A 21,180-nucleotide genomic window follows, 5' to 3' on the forward strand; every position below is an offset into this window, starting at 1 on the left:
GCATACAGAATTGATTTGGCTGTCTTTAATGTGAGTGTGTGTGGGGGGGGGGGCATAAAAAAAGCTGCTACAGGGCCAAAACAGATGCCTTAATTGCAGTGGCAACTATGCAAAGGGGCAGCTGGAAAGTCTACTTAAATCTTCCAAACATGAGCGTCTTGAATTCGCTGTAGTTTTATCTCGAACAAATTAGGACTTGAAAAAAAAAGAAAACCTAGTCCTCATATATTTGAAACAGGCACATATTGCAAGAAGGCTGTTGATAAACCAGGAACAAGTTTAGCCATGCCTTCATTGTTGTCAATTGTAAGCACACAATACATACCACAGCGATACTTTTGGGAAGCACACCATGATGTGATCGAGGTTAGGGGCACAGGCTTTCACCCAGGTGCCGGGGAAGAAGACACCTTTGAGAGGCTTCTTGACGACAGGAACACACGATTTATTTACATATTTACAGGTGTAAAAAACACAAGGTGTCGACATGCGCTTTTACAGGAGACAGGACTGGCTGTAACGAAGGCCACAGAGAGAGCCCTGAGTGCACACGCGACGCGCTTTTCATATCCTCGGTCCGTGCATGCGCCTCTCCTCAAACATGAACTGTCTGTCCCAGCAACGCCGATGCGTGTTCCCTGCAGCACACCAAGACACCTCTTGCGTTTCTGCTGGACGCGTACCACATTTGGCTGGTACGCCAATGAGCGTCTATTGCAGACTTGGTCCTTGCACTGCCAGTCATAACATTTGAATGGATACTGGCAAGCTAACTGGCACCTCCGAACCTGTGCAGCTTTAGAAGATGGGTCCCATCTGCAATGAACCACTTCTTAGCAGCAGAAGAAAAGAAAACAAGAATACTTCTTGGTTTTTTTTTCTTTTTTTTTTTTTTGCTTACCCGAGGCAATATTCGAACCAGCGAATTGAAAGCAGAGCATAATAACCCATGAGCTATTTATGCATGGTGACAGAAGAAATCATAGCCTTAAATAGTAAGTAGTATAGGGGGTGGGAAAGGCATGGGAGGATGCAAAGGAGAGAGTGAAAAAGAAGATGGGAGAACCATTAGAAAGAGGAGAAAGAGAAAAAAACAAGGGGAGAAACCAATTGCGTAGGGAGAGCAAAAAATACAAATATATTAACTAAAAAAAGCAGGGTTGTGCAAATATTCAAATGCTTCGAATATTTGAAGGAACAGTACTGTATTCAAACTCGCTGCGACTCGATTTTAAATTATTGAAAATATTGAAGTATTTGCAATGAACAAATTGTTAACATTGATCTGCACATAACCTCCTGTGAAGGTGATTTCACTGAAGCATAAAGTGCTATGCTGTGAAAGCACCTATCCAAGAGAATTCGCACTGCCGCAAAACCTCTTCAAAGTTTAAGGGGCACTGCAACTCTTATTGAATATGGTTGTAAAATGCAGCCAATCGGTAGTCAAGACTCCCGAGAACAGGTGAACCAAATATTGTTGTGCAGCACAAGGCCACAATTTCTCAATAAATGTTCCAATTCACCTGAAGATTGCTTTCCTTTCACTTGACAAATTGCGCTACAAGCTCAAAAATTACCCATCACAGCCATTGTATCAGCGATTGGCTGATTCGAGCATGGCACGTTGGACGTTAATGGGGCCAGGCTCACTTGGACTATGATCGAGTCGGGAGTGTGAGTGAGTACAGCTGAGTAATATTACATGAGTTTGAGTTAGAGTGAGTGTGGCTAAGGAAAATTTTAATGAGCTTGAATCCGAGTGAGGAAAATATTTGCAAGTCTAAGGTGGTGAGCCCTAAGCTCAACGTGTATTTCTTGGGTGAGCCTTAGTGAGCACCACATTTTATTTCTGACCTATGTTCCTATATACCCGCCTATCAGCATAACTATCGACGTCATATTTGCTTACATTGCTAATCAAGTCTGTTCAAGCATACATCAACACACAACCGTTCATGCGGTTATTGCACAGAGGCGCAAGTTAGGAGATAAGGTGGTCGCCAAGACCTCCCTTCACAAACTCGCTCATGGGACATTCATGGCAAAAATTTCTGATGTGAGCTGCATATTTCATAAAAATATTCTTATTGGATTGCGACTAGTGACAGCTGTTCGCTCACTCAGACACATGTCAAATCGCGAGTCTGAGCATGCCGAACTGAGTAATATTGACGCAAGGCAAACGCAGTATTCAAACAATGCGCGCTAGTTTGTGCGCCCCCCAAGAGATCAGCGGCTTGATGATCAAACAAGAAAAGGCCGTGACGGTGCGCGCCTCCTCAGCACGGCATTTTGATGAAAAAGAAGTGGTGCACCGCTCGAGGGTTCTTTCGGAAACTGATCCCTTTTTGCTGATCGCCTGTTAGAGACGCCGCTATATTTTCCTTTACTTTTCGGGCACAAGTTCGCCCCAATAAACAGTTATTCGTACACCATTTGGATTGTACGTAACAATATGTTGGAAAGTTTGAGCCGGAGTGAGAGTGGTTGACAAACAGTTTAGAGAGTCCCAATTAGTTCTGTTGAGCTAAATTTAAGTGAATTTGAGTCCAAGTGAGTTTCCATGGTGAAATGTATTTCTTGAGTGAGTTTAAATAGGTTCCACTTTTTCTACCGGCCTAGGGCTGCTGCTCTTAAACATCAACACTTAATCCTTGGGCAGCATTGAAGCAGCTACAGCCATTCAGCCCTCATGCCTGCGATGCAGGATCGTTTTACTGAGGCAGGGTCTTGTTTCAGGAAAGGATGAGCCAGTTTTTCACACACAAATGTCAAACATTTAAAATTAAAGTAATTTTAAATAAAAGCAAAACAATCACACTGAAACTGCACCCATTACCAAACTACTAAGACAAGCATAGCTTTGTAATTAAATGAAGTTCTGCTGAACATTTCAAACAAAAACAGTCACTAGTAGTTCCAATGCTGGTGTCACCCACAGTGGCAGACTGATTCTTTGCAGGTGTATTTGTTGGCTGAAGCAGAGGAGAAGCCCAATTCACCCATAAGTCATGGGCAGAAGTGCTTCAGTCACAGTGTGAAAACAATCTCCAAATGTGAGCAGACAGATCAGAACATCTGATAGATAGAGCTGCAAGCGACAGAATGTCCCTTGCAGCTTCTATTTCTTCTTTCTTTGTCTAGTTGTAGTGCTGTTTATAGCAAGTTCACGACGTATTAACAAGCCTGCATTAACACTTTATATCAGACAGACCTACCCATGCATGCACCATGGTGGCTGGTCACTGCACCATCGTGGCTGGTAACCAGAAGCGGGAACCCGCTCGCCAACCTAGACGGCTGATTCAGCCTCCCAAAGGCAGGTCAGGACCAGGACATGATGGCTGGCAGCAGGTCCTTGTTATGGTCTCGTGAATGGTAACCAACATGAGCACTGCACTCATGTTACACGCACATCACAATGTCTAAGTATATGCACTGACTTAAATTTGGGTGATGTGTAAAAACCACTGGCCGCTAACAGCAGCAAAAATATGGGTGTCACTAATATAAACCATGACTATATGCCTGTTGGTCCGCGGGCATAACTGCCTGTACCATAATATGAAGCAGCTTTGTGCAACTTCACATCATGGAACGTTTCTCTATCCGCCACCCGAGAACGCGCTCTGTAGCGGTCAGGCTCCGCCCAGAGTATTAGACAGTATGAAACTCATACAGGCCATGCTGAACTGCTGCCTCAAACTGCAGCAAGTCTAATGGAATCAAACTTTGCCATAGCAAACATTTAGGCTTTTACGAGAAATGATGCTGTTTTCTAGGGAATGTTCAGAATATGAAGGATTTGTTAATGCATTAGGAACATCTTACATTGTAATACAATCACATAAAATTTATTTACAGTTGAAAAAGTAAATTTTCACCAGCTGCCCGCATGAGCTTTCATTTTGCCGAAGTATGTGTTTCCACATAGCACAGCTTAGAAAATGAAGTCAGGCATTCAATCACAAAGGAACAAATTTTCTTCATCTAAAAGGGACGCTAAAGGCAAAAAATTTCTCTTGTTCGAATGATGAGTGAAAGTTTAAGAATGCCTAAACGTCAGTATTATCTACAGGGCTTAGTTCACCAAGAAAGAAGTAAATGTATGATAAGGCTCCAGTCACCCATGCCATATTCTGCGAACTCTGTAACTCTATAAAATGACGTAGTCGAGTCCCAGATAAAGTAATTACTGAAACTGTCCACAGTGGAAAAGACGATTTCAGTGCATTAAACTCTGGTATGAAATGCTTATTTTTTTATAAGTAAAGTTTAACGTCTCAAAACCAGCATATGATTATGAGAGACGCCGTAGTGGAGAGCTCCGGAAATTTCTACCCCTTAGAGTTCTTTAACGTGCGCCCATTTCTGGTATGAAATGCTGCTTGGTTCTTTCTATTTCTTTCTTTGAACTAAGAGCCGCCGACAAGACTCATGGCTAGCTTCAATCATCCCCCAAAAACGGGAGGGGGGCAGTGAAAGTTCTCTCAAATTACCTACCTGTGCCACAAAAGCTTCTCCGAAGCTACTGACTGGTGTCTGCTCATAATAGCAAAACTTCCCTTCTACCACGCCTGCTACTACTGTATTTCACGCCACCTAAGGGACAAAATGTCAAAAAGACCTACTTGGAAAGTTGTTTAAATACCAGTTGTAGCATGCTGACCACCTAATATATAACTTCTTTTTAAACAAGGCATTTTCTTAGCATGGAACAAACAGTGCACCACAAACAGTGCACCAACAGTATGCCTTTAGGGCCCCTTTAAAAGGTTTCATACATTTATATACTTAAACATCTAAAAAGGTTGCAACATGCTAGGATGCTCATGGTCTCTAAAATATACCGCAAAAATAATAACTTTCTGGCCTGCGTTATTTAAACAGTTCATTTTATTGACCGATAGGCATCAAAATTTATTAACTTTTCCTCAAACCACTTAGTTTTAAAAAGCAAGGTGCATATAGTATAATGGTTTGCATTATTTTCTGGATAAATAATGCCTGCAGAAAGTTATCTCACTGGATAACATGGACCAAAGAATGTCTTTTTAAAATTCTTTGTGGGGCAGAAGAACTAAGAATGCTAATGATGATGACCGAGTATATTAATAACCTAGAGTTAGAATCTATAGAAAGGTCTCAAATCAGCAGCTATAGAACTATATGGTTTCAGTTTAAGGCTGGTTTTTTTAATGGTTTAAACATGTAATATTACTTTGGAGCAAAAAGCAACTTGACTTGGGTTTTATCCTGGGCACTTGCATTGTAGCAATAGGGAAATGCACCATCTCATTGTCTGCAAGACATGATATTAAATGCCTGCGCATTAAGGTCTTATCAAAAGCAACGGTGCACGGGTCGACGCCAGATGCAATGGTGAATGCATTAGCAATGGCAAAAACGCCACAGTCATAACAGTTTTTCAAAACATGCAAACGTAGTCTTTTCTCTCCCTGCTTCGTATCATGTGCACATCTCTTACGTGGTCGGCCGCGAGCGGATTTAACTAGAGGTATGCTAAGCGCTGTCAGTTGCTGTGCAAATTCGCTAGGCGAAGAGCTAGTGTCCGATGTCTTTGCTAGAACCTGACATACCTTATCATCATGCGAGGCTATAGTAAAGTTAATTTCATCTTTTGAATCAGATTTAACTTGACCAGATTGCACTTTCAGTTGCGATTTATTTTCTGTGGAGCCCTTCTTCATAGTGTCATCATTTACAGACTTGGCCAATAGATAGTCGTTCAGGTCTACACTCCACAAATTACTTACTTCTTTTGACTTTTCTAAGCCTTTTCCTTCCCCACTAACGTGTTCATTACTTTGTGCTATTTTAGGAAGGGGTGAATCATGTTTCTTATTTCTAGGGTAAGTAACAAGATTTTGGAAAAAGTCCTCACACTCGCTCAATTTTTCGCAAAGTTCAGTTGCGCTACATTGGGCTAGTACATTAGCAGCTTCCTTTGAAAGTTCCAACAGACGTGCATATGCATATTTCTATCTGGCCTCTGAGTTATCAAGTTTTGGCTGTACCTTTTTTACCATGCTTGTGGTTAAAATGCTTAGTTTGTCTGGTGACACTGTCTGGTCGGTCTGCACAAAATCAGATTTAAGCCAGAGCTTTGAAACACAACTTTCATCAAACAGTTCCATATTATTTTTTGATCTAGCTGCAAGAATGTGCCTGCAGGGCAGCTGGTACTGCGCATTAAATGTGTATATGCACGTCCTCATATTATTAGTAACTTCATAAAGCTTACTGCCAACAAAAACGGTGCATTTGCCATCAGAGACAACACAGTCTCATGGATATTTCATAAACAGCCCATATTCTTTACATACCGATTTTCTAGCATATTTGGTGCATTTTGCTGACACCTCAATGCAAAACTTATCAGTCTTACTGGTGTCAATGCAAGTTCTCATTTCTTTATATTGTATGGCTGAGTGCTAGAGCATCGTGGGTCACATACCTTATCAGAGCTTTCACTGCTTCCACTAAGTGCATGTCACGTGTTAGATAATTTTTTAACTTTTGATTATGGCTTTCCATTCGATTGTTAGTATTATTTCCTAAACTACATGCATTTGCACGATAAGCATGAACCCACATGATCTTGCAGCTGTGCCGATTTTTGTAAAAGTACTGCAGAAGGGCTTTGTCATTTTCAAGTGCTTTTTCCAAGTCCTGCAAGTGCCTTTGATATATATCTATGGTATGTGCAAAAACCAGTTTCGTAATCATATCTTTAACATACTTCTTATCTAGACTGACTTATGCTGCATCACTTTCGTGTGTAAGTACTTTAACACGTGCCACGAACACAACAAGATTCTACATTTGGCCAGAAGCTGCTGAATTATATTCATTTCATTTAAATCGTTGTCCATTACCACAATTTTGCACTTCTCCTCTACGACAGGATTCAAACAAAGGAATGTCTCTAGGAAAGACTAATGGTTCTGATGTCTCCCGCTGAACAAATGCATAACATACAGGCCTCCCATGGCTTGTTCCATCTTCACACAGAATTGAATGCAAGATATACCCTTCTTTATTAACTTTATACGTACCATCAAAGAACAACACTTCAGGGTATTTTTCTAGTAACTGGGTCATATGCTCTGATGGAAGCAATATGTACAAGAGACCATTTTCTGTATTCTTTTCAATATGAACCTTCCACCCAGAGTTTTCTGAAAACAATTCGTTGATTTTTTTTAACAGAAGGGCTCCATAATGAGCATTGTCCTGAATTTTTTGAATTGTTCTATGCTTCATGTTTATAATATATAATCACGAGAAGTAACGTGTTTTCCCGTTTTCCTCAGAATGGCATCCTTTAGGTCTTTAGGTTTCAAATTACAAGAAATCAACTCCTGAAGTTGCTCTTTTTCAGAAGCACTTAATGCTCGATTATTGTTGTACCATACAAAAATCTCGGGACCTATTTTATGGTTGTGCACATCCGCTAAATTTACAACTTCATAATAGGGCTGTAGAGAAACCCGCAGCGCAAGCTCAAGTTCAACGTTGCAATCTGTACCGTTGAAGCGTTGATTGGGTCGAATATTTCGTCCCCTCGGATTTGGATACCCTGCGTGGCAACAGACAAATTTAACTCGAACATAAGAAAAGTCTGCTTTGTTTAAATCTTTCTCAGTACACAATGTGTTTTTATCTGATCTTTCAATACGCATCGGATGGAACCCTTCACTTTTCCATCCTTCAAAGCTAGCTTTAAACTCCTTATAAGTGCTGAATGTGCTCCCTACAGAAAGATTTCCTCCACCTGTGCAAATATGGCCGTGTGAAAATTTTGCTGAGGTTGCTTTCTGCTCACCACGAGGTGTGGAAGCGCTGGTGTCAGCTGCACTGCTGTCCTTGCACAGAACCACACTTTCTGACTGGGGGCTCACCGTGGATGTTACCCCACAGGCGTCGGGTGGCCCACAGTCAGAAGGTGGGCTCTGCTCAAAAGCAGCAGAGCACAGTGGCACGGCAGTACGCCCAGTCTTCGTCACTTTGTGGTGCACACTCGCACCACTGACAAGAGCAAGAGAAACTGGTTTCTTGTTACTGTGCCCTGTCCTATTTTCGACTCTAACCCCCTTCTCTACACGGGGATCACCACGAGGTGTGGAAGCGCTGGTGTCAGCTGCACTGCTGCCCTTGCGCAGAACCACACCTTCTGACTGGGGGCTCACCGTGGATGTTACGGCGCAGGCGTCAGGTGGCTTACAGTCAGAAGGTGGGCTCTGTTCAAAAGCAGCAGAGCACAGTGGCACGGCAGTACGCCCAGTCTTCTTCACTTTGTGCTGCATCCACACACCACTGACAAGTGCAGGAGCGCGCACAGGGTGCCGTTTTACTTGAGCGAAAACAGTCACAGCTGAAGCCCTGGTGCATGCCACTGCAGTTATTGGCAGCGAAGGGTACCCATGAGCAGTGTCTGTTTCTGCGAATTTAGATGTCACTGACATCGCACTGTGACATTGTATGGTAGCAGAGTCAGACTTCCGTGCAACGTCCGACCACATTTCCTTGCATGGAGATTCAGGGGCTACAACAAGCATAGGGTCTGTGGAAAGAGCTGGGAAATTAGTTACATTATTCCAATACTGCGCCAGCCCTTTTGACTGATCACTGTTCTGAAATCGAAGCTCCTTGTGGTCCTTTTCTTTCTGGTGCTGCTGCTGTAATGCTCCATTGTGGCTTGCCTCAAGGTCCTTGCTTGCTTGCTTGATGGCTGCACGTAGCAGGCACCCCAACAGCTGGAACACAGAAAAGCACATTTACAGTTGAACCCCTCCATAACGGAAGCTCCGAAGAATAAAGTTCTCATAGCAATGAAGAAATATAACGTCCATGATGAACATTCATTGAGTACAAGGTGTTTGCTCTCTCTCAATAGCGAAGAGATTTTAAAAGCACTCCCAAAATACATGTTAGTAATATACGACTGTTTTACACCCTTAAACTAGGTGAGAAAGTAGATGTAAAAAAATTGCAGCGCCGCTCATTTCACAAGTCGGGCACTTGGGTATTTGCCAAAAGGCGTTGGTGCAACCATTGCTGTTTACGTTGTTGAACAATGATGATAGCAAAATGACTTCTTTTTCTTCGAAAGGAGACTTTTTGCTAATGCTTCTGTTGGCAACTATGTCGGCACAGGATATATAAAGTGCCATAATTTCGATAGATGTTCTGTAGACTGCCTAACTTCTTGCTGATGTGCTTCTGTCCAAACGCACGCCAAGACTTCACAGAAATTGCTTGCGTACAGTGTTGTTTGGCATTTCAGCTTCAATGAAGTGACACCAGGTGCTGTTGGTCTACATGACTTTGTGTGAGCTGATGCCGACCTGATTGCATGCGAGGAGTTCTGCAATTTTCAGGTAACTCAGAAGGCAGCCACGTGACCCAAAATTTTCTCTCTGAGAAAAATTTTACCAGTTCACTATTTTAAACACAGTGCTCCAGCAAGATTTTTTTTTTCCAATACATTTAAGATGGTTGCCAAAACGGCTGGGACGTTCGATGTATAATGATCCAATTACATAGATGACGCGCAGAATTTTTACTTTATATATCAGACATTGCTGTCCTGTTTTGGAAACAAGTAAGATATATCAGACATCTCATTTTCAGTATTTCAATTAGGAGAATAAAATAGGCTAACATGGGTTTGATGAAATATGATCTGTGTTCATAACAATAACAGTAACAGTAGTATTGATGTTTCCTTTGATGCACAATAGCGAATTCACATTTACACCAGATGCTTGTCAACTCATGGCAGAGATAATGTACATAAGGGAGGTAACCTCACTGGCCTCCTTAGTAGTTCTTATCAGATTGCTTATTCTGCACTTCTGAGTAAAGGAGCTTCTGTTGCATAAAGGCTGTGCACCAGTGAGCTTACGCGTTGGCGCCTCTCAAATATACTGTGGTAATGAACACACAGTAAAACCCGCTTATATCATTGGTAGCCGAAGTCGCAAATAGTCCCACTTCACGCGTCATTTCACTCTAATCAAATCATTTCGGAAGGCTCTACATGAGCAAATCATGACCAACAGGCAGCTGCTCGATTCCGACGATCTAAGCATGCAACTTACGTTCAAAGGTCGTCCGTGGACCTGCAGTGCCAACATAACGAATTAACTCGGGAAAAAACGAAAAAGGCCGTAGTGGAATGCCGCTAACTAAATTCTCCAACATCCACGTTTACGTGGCCTTCACCGCGCGGTACCTCACTGCGCGGAAATTATACGTAGGACGACTATCACAGCTACACACGCCTAATTTCACCTAATTTTATCTTCCGCGGGTGCTTGCGATGAAGCACGTGCACTGTAGCGCTGCAAGCACGCTTGCGTTTTCTTGGAGGATTGAATTCGTTCCTTCTAAATGCAACAATTGCAATATGTGTCGTTGACTCGTCGCTAACCCGTAACTTTGATCGTCCGCAGCTGCTACCGACTAGGCAGCTAGTCCCTTATAACATCCACATTAATTGCTTACCTGGCTACCATGTTTCTTCGGGTGCACGCCGTCAGCCTTCAGCATCCCCATCAGCTCGCATGTGCCGTCCACGAAACCGTAGCCGTTCTTGTGGCACAGCGCCTGCGAAATGGCATTCGTCTCCCCGGCATCCGTGTTGAACGCCTCCAATTCTCCGACAGACAGCGCCCACTGGCACTTGCGCAATCTCGCTTGTCTCGGCAGAATTGCAGACACTACAACACGGATTGACATCAATCAAGAATTCTGGAGATCAGTGATCGGAACCTGGCAATCAGCATGAGGGGTTCTTCACCGACATTGTTAGTGCCAACGTGAAGAACGACCACGTGCACATCTGCCAGAGAATGAGCAATTAAAGAGAACAGTTTTTCGATCCGCACACCGCTGAATGAGCGAACCTCGACATGTGTCCTGGAGCTCAATGTGAAAGACCCTGCGAGGTAGTTCAACATTGAGTCTCCGGCAACGAGTGCACGGGTCATGTTAGGGTTGGCTTTTCAGCAGCCGCACACGAACACTTCAAGCACACTTAGACAGAGAAATAAATGCAAACAAACTACAACGCGAAAAGTGCAACAGAATTGACAGGCACAACTGGAAGATCACATGCAATCTCCAACACGATACGGTAGCAGAATCCGCCGGCTGTCAACGGTTAGAATGGTCCGGACAGTCAACCGCACAACCAACGCCGACTGCGTTGACACAACTGACCACCACTGAACAACGAGGGCAGTAGGTCCGTTCTATTCACCTGCACCAATTGGAACCAGTTCACGACTGTGCACGCGAAGTTCAGAAATTGTGCAGCGCAAGTTCAGCGGCGCAGGCACAGCGCGACCCCAGAAACGAATGACGATGAGCCAACAGTTCACGCCGTACAGCTAACACTGAACGATGGCTAACCACACATGAGGACAGTTTATGAGGCGCAAACATATTGGCGAAACACACCGCGTTTGTAGAGGCGGGTATGAAGCCTAAGCCACCTACGCTAAAGTGCTGCATCGTCTGCTCAGCTGCACATGCGGCTGCACCAAGCCAGCACCGTCAGTGTAGGTGGTGCAGGAAAATCTCGAACCAGTGCTGCCCCTCTTCTGCACCTTTTGAAACGAATGACAGAGTTAAAAGGTCGTCAATGCTGCACCACTGAAACGAATGACAGAGTTAAAAGGTCGTCAATGCTGCACCGCTGAAACGAATGGCAAAGTGCAGCACCCTGTGAACCGTTCGATTCACCTGCACTACGTGAACTGGTTCACGTAGTGCAGGTGAATCGAACGGACCTAGTGCTAGGGAACAAAGTTCCGAAATGAGAGCTTTTGCCGGTATGCTTTCTGCGCGCGCGCCAAAAGCGGGCGCAAGGCAGTATGGGAAGGCGAAGCGCAAGCCGCTGCAGGGCTTCGGCCGCCGAAGTTTCGTCTGCTCGACTTGCACCCTTGCTTGCAGCGCGTGGGAGCGTGTTGCGCTGTTGCAGCGCGTGCATGCGAACACGTTGTTGCAAGACTAACGCGGGTTTGTGAGTAAACAACGTACACATACCGATAAATCCACCGACAATAGACAGGATGCAGTATATTTGGTTTCTAAATGGGTGATCAAAAACTCCTTAAACAGGAATGGCTGTGCAGCTGGGCTGGGTCGCCCGGTGCTTCCTTGGTAATTTTTCATGGCAAATTCTGGTATCTATGCGGCGTCTGCATTAAAGAAAAAGCAGCGTTAGGTGTCAGTGAAAATTCGAGGTATGAGCTAGCCGGAGGATGCTTGCACCTTTATGTTTTTCTTGCGGCACACAGCCCTTGCAGGAGCGAAACAGGCTATCAATACAGAGTTTCAGTGCGGCGGCTCCAGGTGGCTTGCGTACATGAGCCCTTGCGTTCTTTTGTATTCTCCACAGGTGCGGCGGTGAGTTCAAAGACACGCGATAGCGTGCACGTGCTACAGGCAGCTAGAAGTACCCGACATTAAAATGCGCGTGTGCACGCACGCGCGCGCCCGTGTGGATGCGGATGCTGCTATCGGGTACACACACACACACACACACACACACACACACACACACACACACATATATATATATATATATATATATATATATATATTTCATGACCATTCACTGTGTTTAAACTTTGCGCACCAGCAAATGGATGTGAAGAATCATTGTGGCTGACAGCGCCAAGACCCATTCATAGAGTATAAGTGGACATGGCGCAATGCGCAGTGCTTTATAAGCGCTGTGCCATGTCCTATCGTGTAGCTCGACAAAAGAAATACTGAATGCTGCATGTAACAGCAACGTGCGTCCTCGCGTCATGAAAGCATGCATGCAGTTCCAAGTGCGTAAATGGAACGAATTAACGCACATGCGAAGAGCAATACGAAAAGCTCTTTCACAGCATGCAGATTATCAACAAAAAGGCATCATACACAAACAGCCTTCTTGTGATTGGTTAAACCTAAGAAAGATAATTCATATTTATTTTACCGTTGCTGTTTTACAAATGTGAGTAAAGATATTACAGGCGAAGCATTTCTTCTATCTATCTATCTATCTATCGATCTATCTATCTATCTATCTATCTATCTATCTATCTGTCTATCTAGCCGCTCACGTCTGGGTGCTCTCGTGATCACCTCCTTAACTTGGCGTGAACCAAAATTAGTATGGGAGAGTTCCATAGTTTGACGAATACGACGCGCCGGTGAAGACATGAATAAGGTAACAATCCTGTTACGCGCGTCGTCAAACGCTTCCTGCTGAACAGTGACACATACCCGCGGGCGGCTATGTGCCCCAAGTAATTGACCCTTAATTTTTTGCATCTACCCAGGAATGACGAGAACACACGTGGAAAATTTTGACGCGTGAGCATTGAGAAATGATGAACCATTTCTCCGAAGAGAACCCTGCTGGGATGCGAAGCAGCAGTGGTGCTCACGTCGTTGACCCAGTTGAAACGGGCGTCGACGCGGGTGCTGGAAGAACGGCTGGAAGCGAACTCGGTGTAATGTTTACTCGAGTAAACGTTTGTTTGAAACGCAAAGACATGGGAGGCGGGTTGGGTTTCGTGTAAATTTCATCGCAGATAACGAGCTAAAAAAGTGTTTCCACTCGACGAGCGGTCGAGCGTTGCGGGTGGTGGAGAAGGTGAAGTGGGAAAGATGTGTGTTATGAGCGGGTGGAGGAGCCGGCAGCTGCTGCGGGTGAGACGTCAACGCGCAGCTGCGACTTGACCTACTTGGCAGTGCTCCAATACCTGTGGCGAGAGAAACGCGCTGCAATGCGCTCGCACAGACGTACGTACGGCGTTAAACACGTGAGTCAGAGATGCTTCGCATCTAAAAAGCCTTACATCGGCAGCGCTGACCCGACGAATGCAAAGAATAAATGTCGCAGTCCCACCAGGAATCAAACCCAAGCATTCTGCGCGGCACTCAAGCATATTCTACAACAAAGCCACGCCAGATCTCGGACCTACTTTTCAAATACCTTAATACCTTAATATGGTCATGAAACGTTAATAGTGGTTGCAGTGGTGGCAATCCAGCTTTATAAACATTACATATGTACTCCTATGATGCAGCTGTGATATCGGGTTAACGTCACGTGTTGCTAGGTGCCATGCACTGAATTTGATTTATGCAGCAGTGTCCAGGGCTACCATTTTCACTAGCACCAGCACTTCATACCAGCTTATTGATTCTGGTGTTCCTAATGCTCAAGTTCATGTTTGCATCATTGCATAAGTGCAAACAACTGGTTATATAAACACTTGGAATTCTTCAATGTATGTCTGTGTGTGGAACGTTTGGACGTATATTTGGCATAATTTCATGACGTGTCGCTATAAAAAAATCTCAACATGGTCACGCTAAGCATGCCTCCGCATGCTTCCCATAATGTTGATTCCGGAGCTACGTGGAATATGCTGAATTTTTCAGAAATATTCTTGGGCAAGACGTACTTTCGGCACGAATCTTGACATAAGTATGTGTCAGTTCTTCACAAGAAAATGTAACTCTTAGAAATGCCGATTACCATATTTTTAATTGTATAGTCAGTGTACTTAACATTTCAAGCAGTACTCTCTTTTATATTCATACAAAGCACAGCTGTAGTGTTTAGTGTATGGCTTTAGTGTAAGCGCCTAGTGTATGGCTCATAGTTGAGGAAAATGCTGGCAAAGCACAACTTGCACTTTTGCAGTTAAGACGACATAACTTAAGGGCCCACTGAACGTTGGTGTTATGCATGGTGTACCACTAAGTTATTACCGTTACTTCGTGCGATCAGGCTGACATTATGATCTGTGCATGATACAGCTCCTCAGCTGCACGATAGTGACTTGCATTGCAAAGCTGTTTTCTGGCTTGACAGGCATGAGAATTTTGGGACAGGATGTGACAACGAGCATGTACACTAAATCTGAGTGCGCCATCAATTCAGTCGATCTGTGTATTGGAGCGAACATTCAGCCAGGTAATGGTAAAAAAGTGACGCAAAGGGAAAAAACGAGGAGCCCTCAAAAATGAGGGCGAGAGAAGTTCAGTGTGCGTGTGCCTCCTTCTTTCTCTCTTCCTCTTTGAGAGCTCGCCTTTTTTTTCTTGCTCTGTTCCCTGTTTTATCTTTCCTCTTTGTTTTATTTTCTGCCTTTGGATGCATCACCTTCTACATTCTTTCCTTTCCAGGTGAGAAAATACTCCACGGTTTCAGTTCACTTTAACTGAAACCATGGCTATATACAGCTGGGACTAAGTACAAGCCAACAGATTAGCAACATGTTCCATTTGGTCCCAGCATCAACCACTCGAGACTGAAAATGAAACCAGCTGGCCTGGAAATGTAATCAGCTAGAATCATTTGTTATAATGAAACCAGTTGGTGTGAATTATTGTTATTATTCTTATTATTATTATCTTCCTTATGGCCATTCTCTTCATCCCAGAATAGCTGTAGTGCAAGGCAAATAAGTGATAAGGGCTCATTGCCTTCATGATGGTTTTTTATTTTTGTACATCTAATGCTGACATTTACAGTTCATTGTATGCTAGTACAAGTTTCATTTCGAAAATGCACAGGGTATTTTAAGCAGTGCAAACAACTAAAAAACAGTTTGTGTAAAGCACAGGACATATGCACAACCAAATATTGCTGTGTGCTGCATCGAAGTTTAAACGGGCTGGCACTCTCTTACCTCCTATTGCCTAGCACCTCTCTGCCAGAGGAGGACATGTCACTGCAATTTATAGAAAGGCATAAAGCTACTCTGAAAAGGTCTAACTGCTTTGCCTCATACAGCCATCACCTGATCTTTTGGAGATAAGGTAAGGTTGCATGAAAAACAAGTAGCCGTGCATCAGTCATTCCCTAATACGTACCTCCTTCAAAAATCCAAAACATTCCCGGGATGTCCTGAAATGACGAAAATATTCTTGTCCTGTAGGGTGTGCCACAAGACTGGCTGATATATCTGAGTCCATTAAATGCAGTTAAAATATGTAGGTCTCTGTAAGGACATTATAAATACTGCCTTGAACAGTGTAACAGTGAAATACAGATTTATTGAGTAAACTGTAAATCAAGTGCAATGTTATCAATGCAATGATAACAATAATAATAATAATAATGATAATGAATATATTACTAACATGATTATAGTAGTATTGTGGGGTTTCCACATACAAAGTAACTAATTGCAAGGATTAAAAGGGGGTGCACAGGAAGGCAATGAGGTATATTTATAACAAATTCAATCTAACGAATTCTCCTACTGAGTTGCAAACGAAAGCTAGTGTATTAACACTACAAGGTAGGGCAAAAATAGCAAAACTAAAGGTTTTGTTTCAATTAATTCATAGTGACATAAACATCGACACGTCAAAAGTAATTTTTTTCTGTCATTTTAAGTTAACACCTTACAGGCACTCACAAACACATAATAAATACACTTTTAAATCAAGTTGCTATATATATTCATACTTCCCCCAAACCATAAAAGAATGCAAACCAAATAAGTCCTTTTGGTACTGATGCCTCATCTTTCACTGTGTCCTTAGATATGGTACAAGCATCATGCATAACCGAGAAGAGAGAAAACAAAGAAAGGAAGGCAGTATTTGCCGAACAGTATAATAGACAGCGCTTTCTTAAGAATTACATAGAAACTGCAGTTGGGTAAAGATAACTAGATGGCGCTGTACCCCTACTCTCAGATTGGCTGCATGAGGGGCTGTGCCTGGATATGCATAGAACGAGCGGATCTCTCAGTCTCCTTTATAGTCACCGTACGTAGTGGATCGTTGGTGGGGCATGAACGAAGCAGAGTGGCGGGCACGTTAAAGACGCTTGCCGTCGGCTCCTTTGGCAGGCGTCTTATCGGTGTTACCCATGCGTCATCTGCATTCTCGAACGCGATCGAACACATAGACGCATGCATGGACGGACGCTTCACCCCACTCATCATCAATCACTCCATGAATACGCTGTAATTTTTTTTAATTTTCTTTTTTCTTCTTGAATTAAAAAAATTTATTATTATTTATCCTCATTTTAACTTGCACATATGTTGTAATACCACTACTATTATTATAGTCTAACAAAGCTTATTCAGCAGCTAAGTACCTCTAAATCACCCTACATTTCATACAACACTACGCAGTATAGATTTAAAACTATGCTTCAAAGTTTAACTCCACTTATTTACTCATAAATTGTGCCATTCTCTTGATGGAGTGATTCATAGACTGAATTATTTTAGAAATTTCTAACACATTTGACAAGGTCAGTCATAAACATTTACTTTAAAATTAAGTCATCTGGACCTTGGCACTACCGAACAAAGTTTAGTACTTTGAATGCTTCGCATGAAATTGAACTCACTTTGTGCTCAGCTAAGCCCAGCTTATTTCTCATTTTAACTGCCAATGCCCCTTCCTTGCTATAATCTAAATTTCGTCATGATTTGCTGATAATAGTGTTGTCATTTGTGAAATTACGAACAGGAACTATTTGTACCACATGTTATAGATATATTGCTAAAAAAATAGGGTGAAATTAATCTGAAACTCCCAAACTAAATATAAAGTTAGTGCGGGATAAATACCATATTCTTTCGTCACGATGGTAAAAATGCACGTGGCGGAGGCATACTCATCGCCACTAAAAAAGAACTTTCATGCTCTCTAATCAACACACCTTCACAACTAGAATCATTATGGGTAATATGCCGTGCCCCTCCCAAAGCAATAATACTTGGCGTATGCTATAGGCCCACTCGAACTGACCCAGACTTCACCCGCAAACTTAACGAAATCTTATCCCAGCTAACTAATAAACACCCTAACGCACGTGTTCTGCTTTATGGGGATTTTAACTTTCCCTCCTCTAATTGGCTCAATCAGGTTTCACCAACCTCGGGAAATACTGAAGCAAGAGAATTCGTCGATGTTTGCCTCAACTTTAACCTCATCCAACAGGTAACCGAACTAACGCACGTCACTAGTGAATCCTCAAACATTTTAGACCTGGTATTAACAAATAGCCCCGAAAGCTTAAAATCTATTGCATACTTACGTGAAATCAGCGATCACAAAGTCATCCATACCATATTTAACTTCACCCCAAAAATACGCTCCATTTTCCGCAAAACGATTCACTTGTATGATAAGGGTAATTATGAATTATTTCATCGTTAATTACGAGATTTCCTACCATACTTCGAACTCAATCTCGGTTCCTGTTCTCTCAATGACAGCTGGCTAATGCTTAAGGACAAGATAACTGACTTGACTAATAAACTCATCCCCACAGTGAGCTTTACTGCCAAATAAAAATAAACCATGGTTTTCCAAAAGTTTGAAAACACTTGAAAATAAAAAAAGCGCCTCTTCCGAGCTGCAAAGTTTAATGGTAATGCGTGCGCATGGGGCAAGTACTATGCTGCGGAAGATGCTTATTATGCTGAAATTAGAAAAGCGAAACAGACATTCTATCACAATGATTTATCTAAAATTCTGAAAAATAACCCTAGAAAATTCTGGGAAATCATAAACCCGCAACTAACACGAGACATTACGCTTACAAACGATAAAAATGAAGACGTAAGCGACACTGTTTGTGCCAATATCTGTAACACCGCGTTCTCATCAGTGTTCACTAAAGAAGCCAACGTACCGTTTCTTACGCCACCTACTACGACATTACCAGCGATGGCCCCTGTTGTGTTATCCGTTAGTGGCATTTCATCACTCATTTACAAATTAAAACTTTCATCATCAGCTGGCATAGACAATATTAACTCTAAATTGTTAAAGAATACTAAGGAAATTATTGCAGTGTACTTTTCGATGATGTTCTCATTGTCACTCGAAACAGGAATTTTACCAGACGACTGGAAGGAGGGAAAGATCATTCCAGTCCACAAATCAGGTAACAGACAGTCCCCCCTAAATTATTGACCCATCTCTCTAACAAGCGTCCCCTGCAAAATCATGGAACATATCATATATTCACACATCATGAACTTTCTTGACACCAACAATTTTTTTCATTCTTCCCAGCACGGTTTTCGTAAATCATTATCCTGTGAATCCCAACTTGCTATATTTATTCATGATATACACTCTTCTCTCGACCATCACTTTCAGACCGATGCAATATTTCTCGACTTCGCAAAAGCCTTTGATAAGATACTGCACAAACGCCTACTGTTAAAACTTTCCCAGCTGAACCTGCACCCCAACATTCTTGCATGGACCACACAATTTCTTACTAACCGCTCTCAGTTCGTCTCCATTAAAAATACCCGTTCTAGCTCCCTCCCAGTAACATCTGGCGTCCCCCAAGGATTTGTACTCATACCCCTCTTGTTCCAAATATATATTAATGATCTTCCTGTTCATGTATCTTCCCATATATCCGTTTATTTGCCGAGGACTGTGTCATCTATCGCACAGTCACTAACATTTCTGATCAAACTACACTCCAACGGGATCTGGATCTCGTGCAACAGTGGTGTGATCTTTAGTTAATGAAGCTTAACTCCACTAAATGTAAACTCGCCTCATTTCAACACCAGCGTAATCCTTTATCATTCTCATACCTAATCTCTAATTCCGCTATCGAACAAGCTCAGTCATAAATACCTAGGCGTCACCTTAACATCTGACCTTTCCTGGAACACTCACATAAACAACATCGTATCATCGGCGAACAGACCCCTCGGTTTCCTAAAGCGTCATTTGCGTCACGCACCACTAGACATAAAACTTCTGGCTTACAAATCGCTCATTAGACCTAAACTAGAATATGCAGCGCCCATCTGGAGCCCGCACCAGATATACCTAATAAACGAAATAGAATCTGTACAAAATTGTGCCACTAGGTTCATTCACTCTTCATATTCATACGACATAAGCATATCATCCCTAAAACATGACATTGATATTGATAATCTTTCTGTGCATCACCGCATCGCCAGCCTCTGTTTGTTTCACAAGTTTTTTCACAGTACCCTCAATCAAGCACCTTACATTATCCCACCAACGCGCATATCTCACCGCACAACCCATCCTTATTTAATCGCATGCGCACGCGCTCGCACTACTACTTTTGCTGCCTCATTTTTTCTTCACACAGCAGTGGACTGGAATGGCCTTCCCCGTGACATTGCAGCCATCACGTGCTCATCAACGTTTGCGCAAAACATAAATACATATTGTTTGTCAGAAGATCACTCTCTGTAACCTCCATTTGTTAACCCACCCCTTATGTAATACCCCCTCACCGGGGTCTTTAAGATAATAAAGTGAAGTGAAAGTTAGCAATGCTAACCACATGCTTGGCTTGTGCCAGAAATGTCGCACCACTCCTTCCTTTCTTAATGTTAACGTACAATCAAACCAAAACATGTGCACGCATGTGCCTTTAACACATTTTGTAAACAGATTTGTTCAATGCCTATGAACAAGCCTTACCAATGCCTTTTGGCCTGTTTGACACTTCAGGGCCTTCGATGCACTGTAAGGGCACAAGAAAACTTGTGGGTCTTAAAAGTGACTTGTTTCAAGACTTTGCAATATGATGGTTGATTGAAAGTGATAAAATACTGAAGTTGATAAATGAGTTAGTTGTGGTGTCTTGTATAATAATATGCATACTCTGTGAAAAAGAAGCAAGCATGCAAATTACTAAATTCATAATGAAAACATAATGACATCAGTGCAAGATTGGTTGTTGTGGTAACTCACCTGCAGTTTGATCGTAATTATGGAATATGAATGTTTAACTATCTTGAGTTTTAATGAACTGGCATTTAGTTTGTGAATAACAGTTTGCTAAATAGCATGTACATATTCTTGTTTGGTTGTACAACAACAACGTTAGGAAATATTTTTAAAGAATGAGTGGTAAAAAATTTGTGGCACAAGCCAAGAACATTATTAGCATTGCTCATTTTGTAGCCAGCCTGGACATTCGAGAATAATTTAACAGACATCTGCCCAGCCAAGTATTTAAAATTACCAAAGATGTTTCAAGGGACGACTACATAATAATTGCACCTGCATGCATGAGCTCGTGTCTCTCAAGTTTCATGCATGTGCTTCGTCATGGCCGAGCATGGTGCAAATAAACCCAATGGT

General features: G+C 42.5%; 1 protein-coding gene across 2 annotated transcripts; it reads right to left on the reverse strand.

Moving 5' to 3' along the window:
- Nucleotides 1–421: 421 nt before the first annotated feature.
- On the reverse strand, nucleotides 422–16,140 carry LOC119175666 (uncharacterized). Of its 2 annotated transcripts, XM_075881849.1 has the most exons (5): nucleotides 15,919–16,140; nucleotides 10,537–10,751; nucleotides 8,619–8,783; nucleotides 3,222–3,397; nucleotides 422–816 (listed from the first exon to the last, which is right to left on the reverse strand). In XM_075881849.1, exons 1-4 carry the CDS (start codon nucleotides 15,938–15,940, stop codon nucleotides 3,365–3,367), a joined length of 435 nt encoding a protein of 144 aa, XP_075737964.1. In that variant the 5' UTR covers nucleotides 15,941–16,140; the 3' UTR covers nucleotides 422–816; nucleotides 3,222–3,364. The 2 variants fall into 2 exon arrangements, with proteins under 2 accessions (XP_075737964.1, XP_075737963.1); XM_075881848.1 differs by lacking the exons at nucleotides 8,619–8,783; nucleotides 10,537–10,751; nucleotides 15,919–16,140 and having other exon boundaries at nucleotides 3,222–8,612.
- Between the last annotated feature and the right edge of the window lie 5,040 nt (nucleotides 16,141–21,180).

The sequence above is a fragment of the Rhipicephalus microplus genome, chromosome X (genome assembly GCF_043290135.1).
Source record: "Rhipicephalus microplus isolate Deutch F79 chromosome X, USDA_Rmic, whole genome shotgun sequence".
NCBI classification, from domain to species: Eukaryota; Metazoa; Arthropoda; class Arachnida; order Ixodida; family Ixodidae; genus Rhipicephalus; species Rhipicephalus microplus.

Excerpts from the sequence above, each read along its gene's own strand:
- LOC119175666 (XM_075881848.1), bottom strand. The coding sequence starts at position 8,585 with ATGCTTGTTGTAGCCCCTGAATCTCCATGCAAGGAAATGTGGTCGGAC.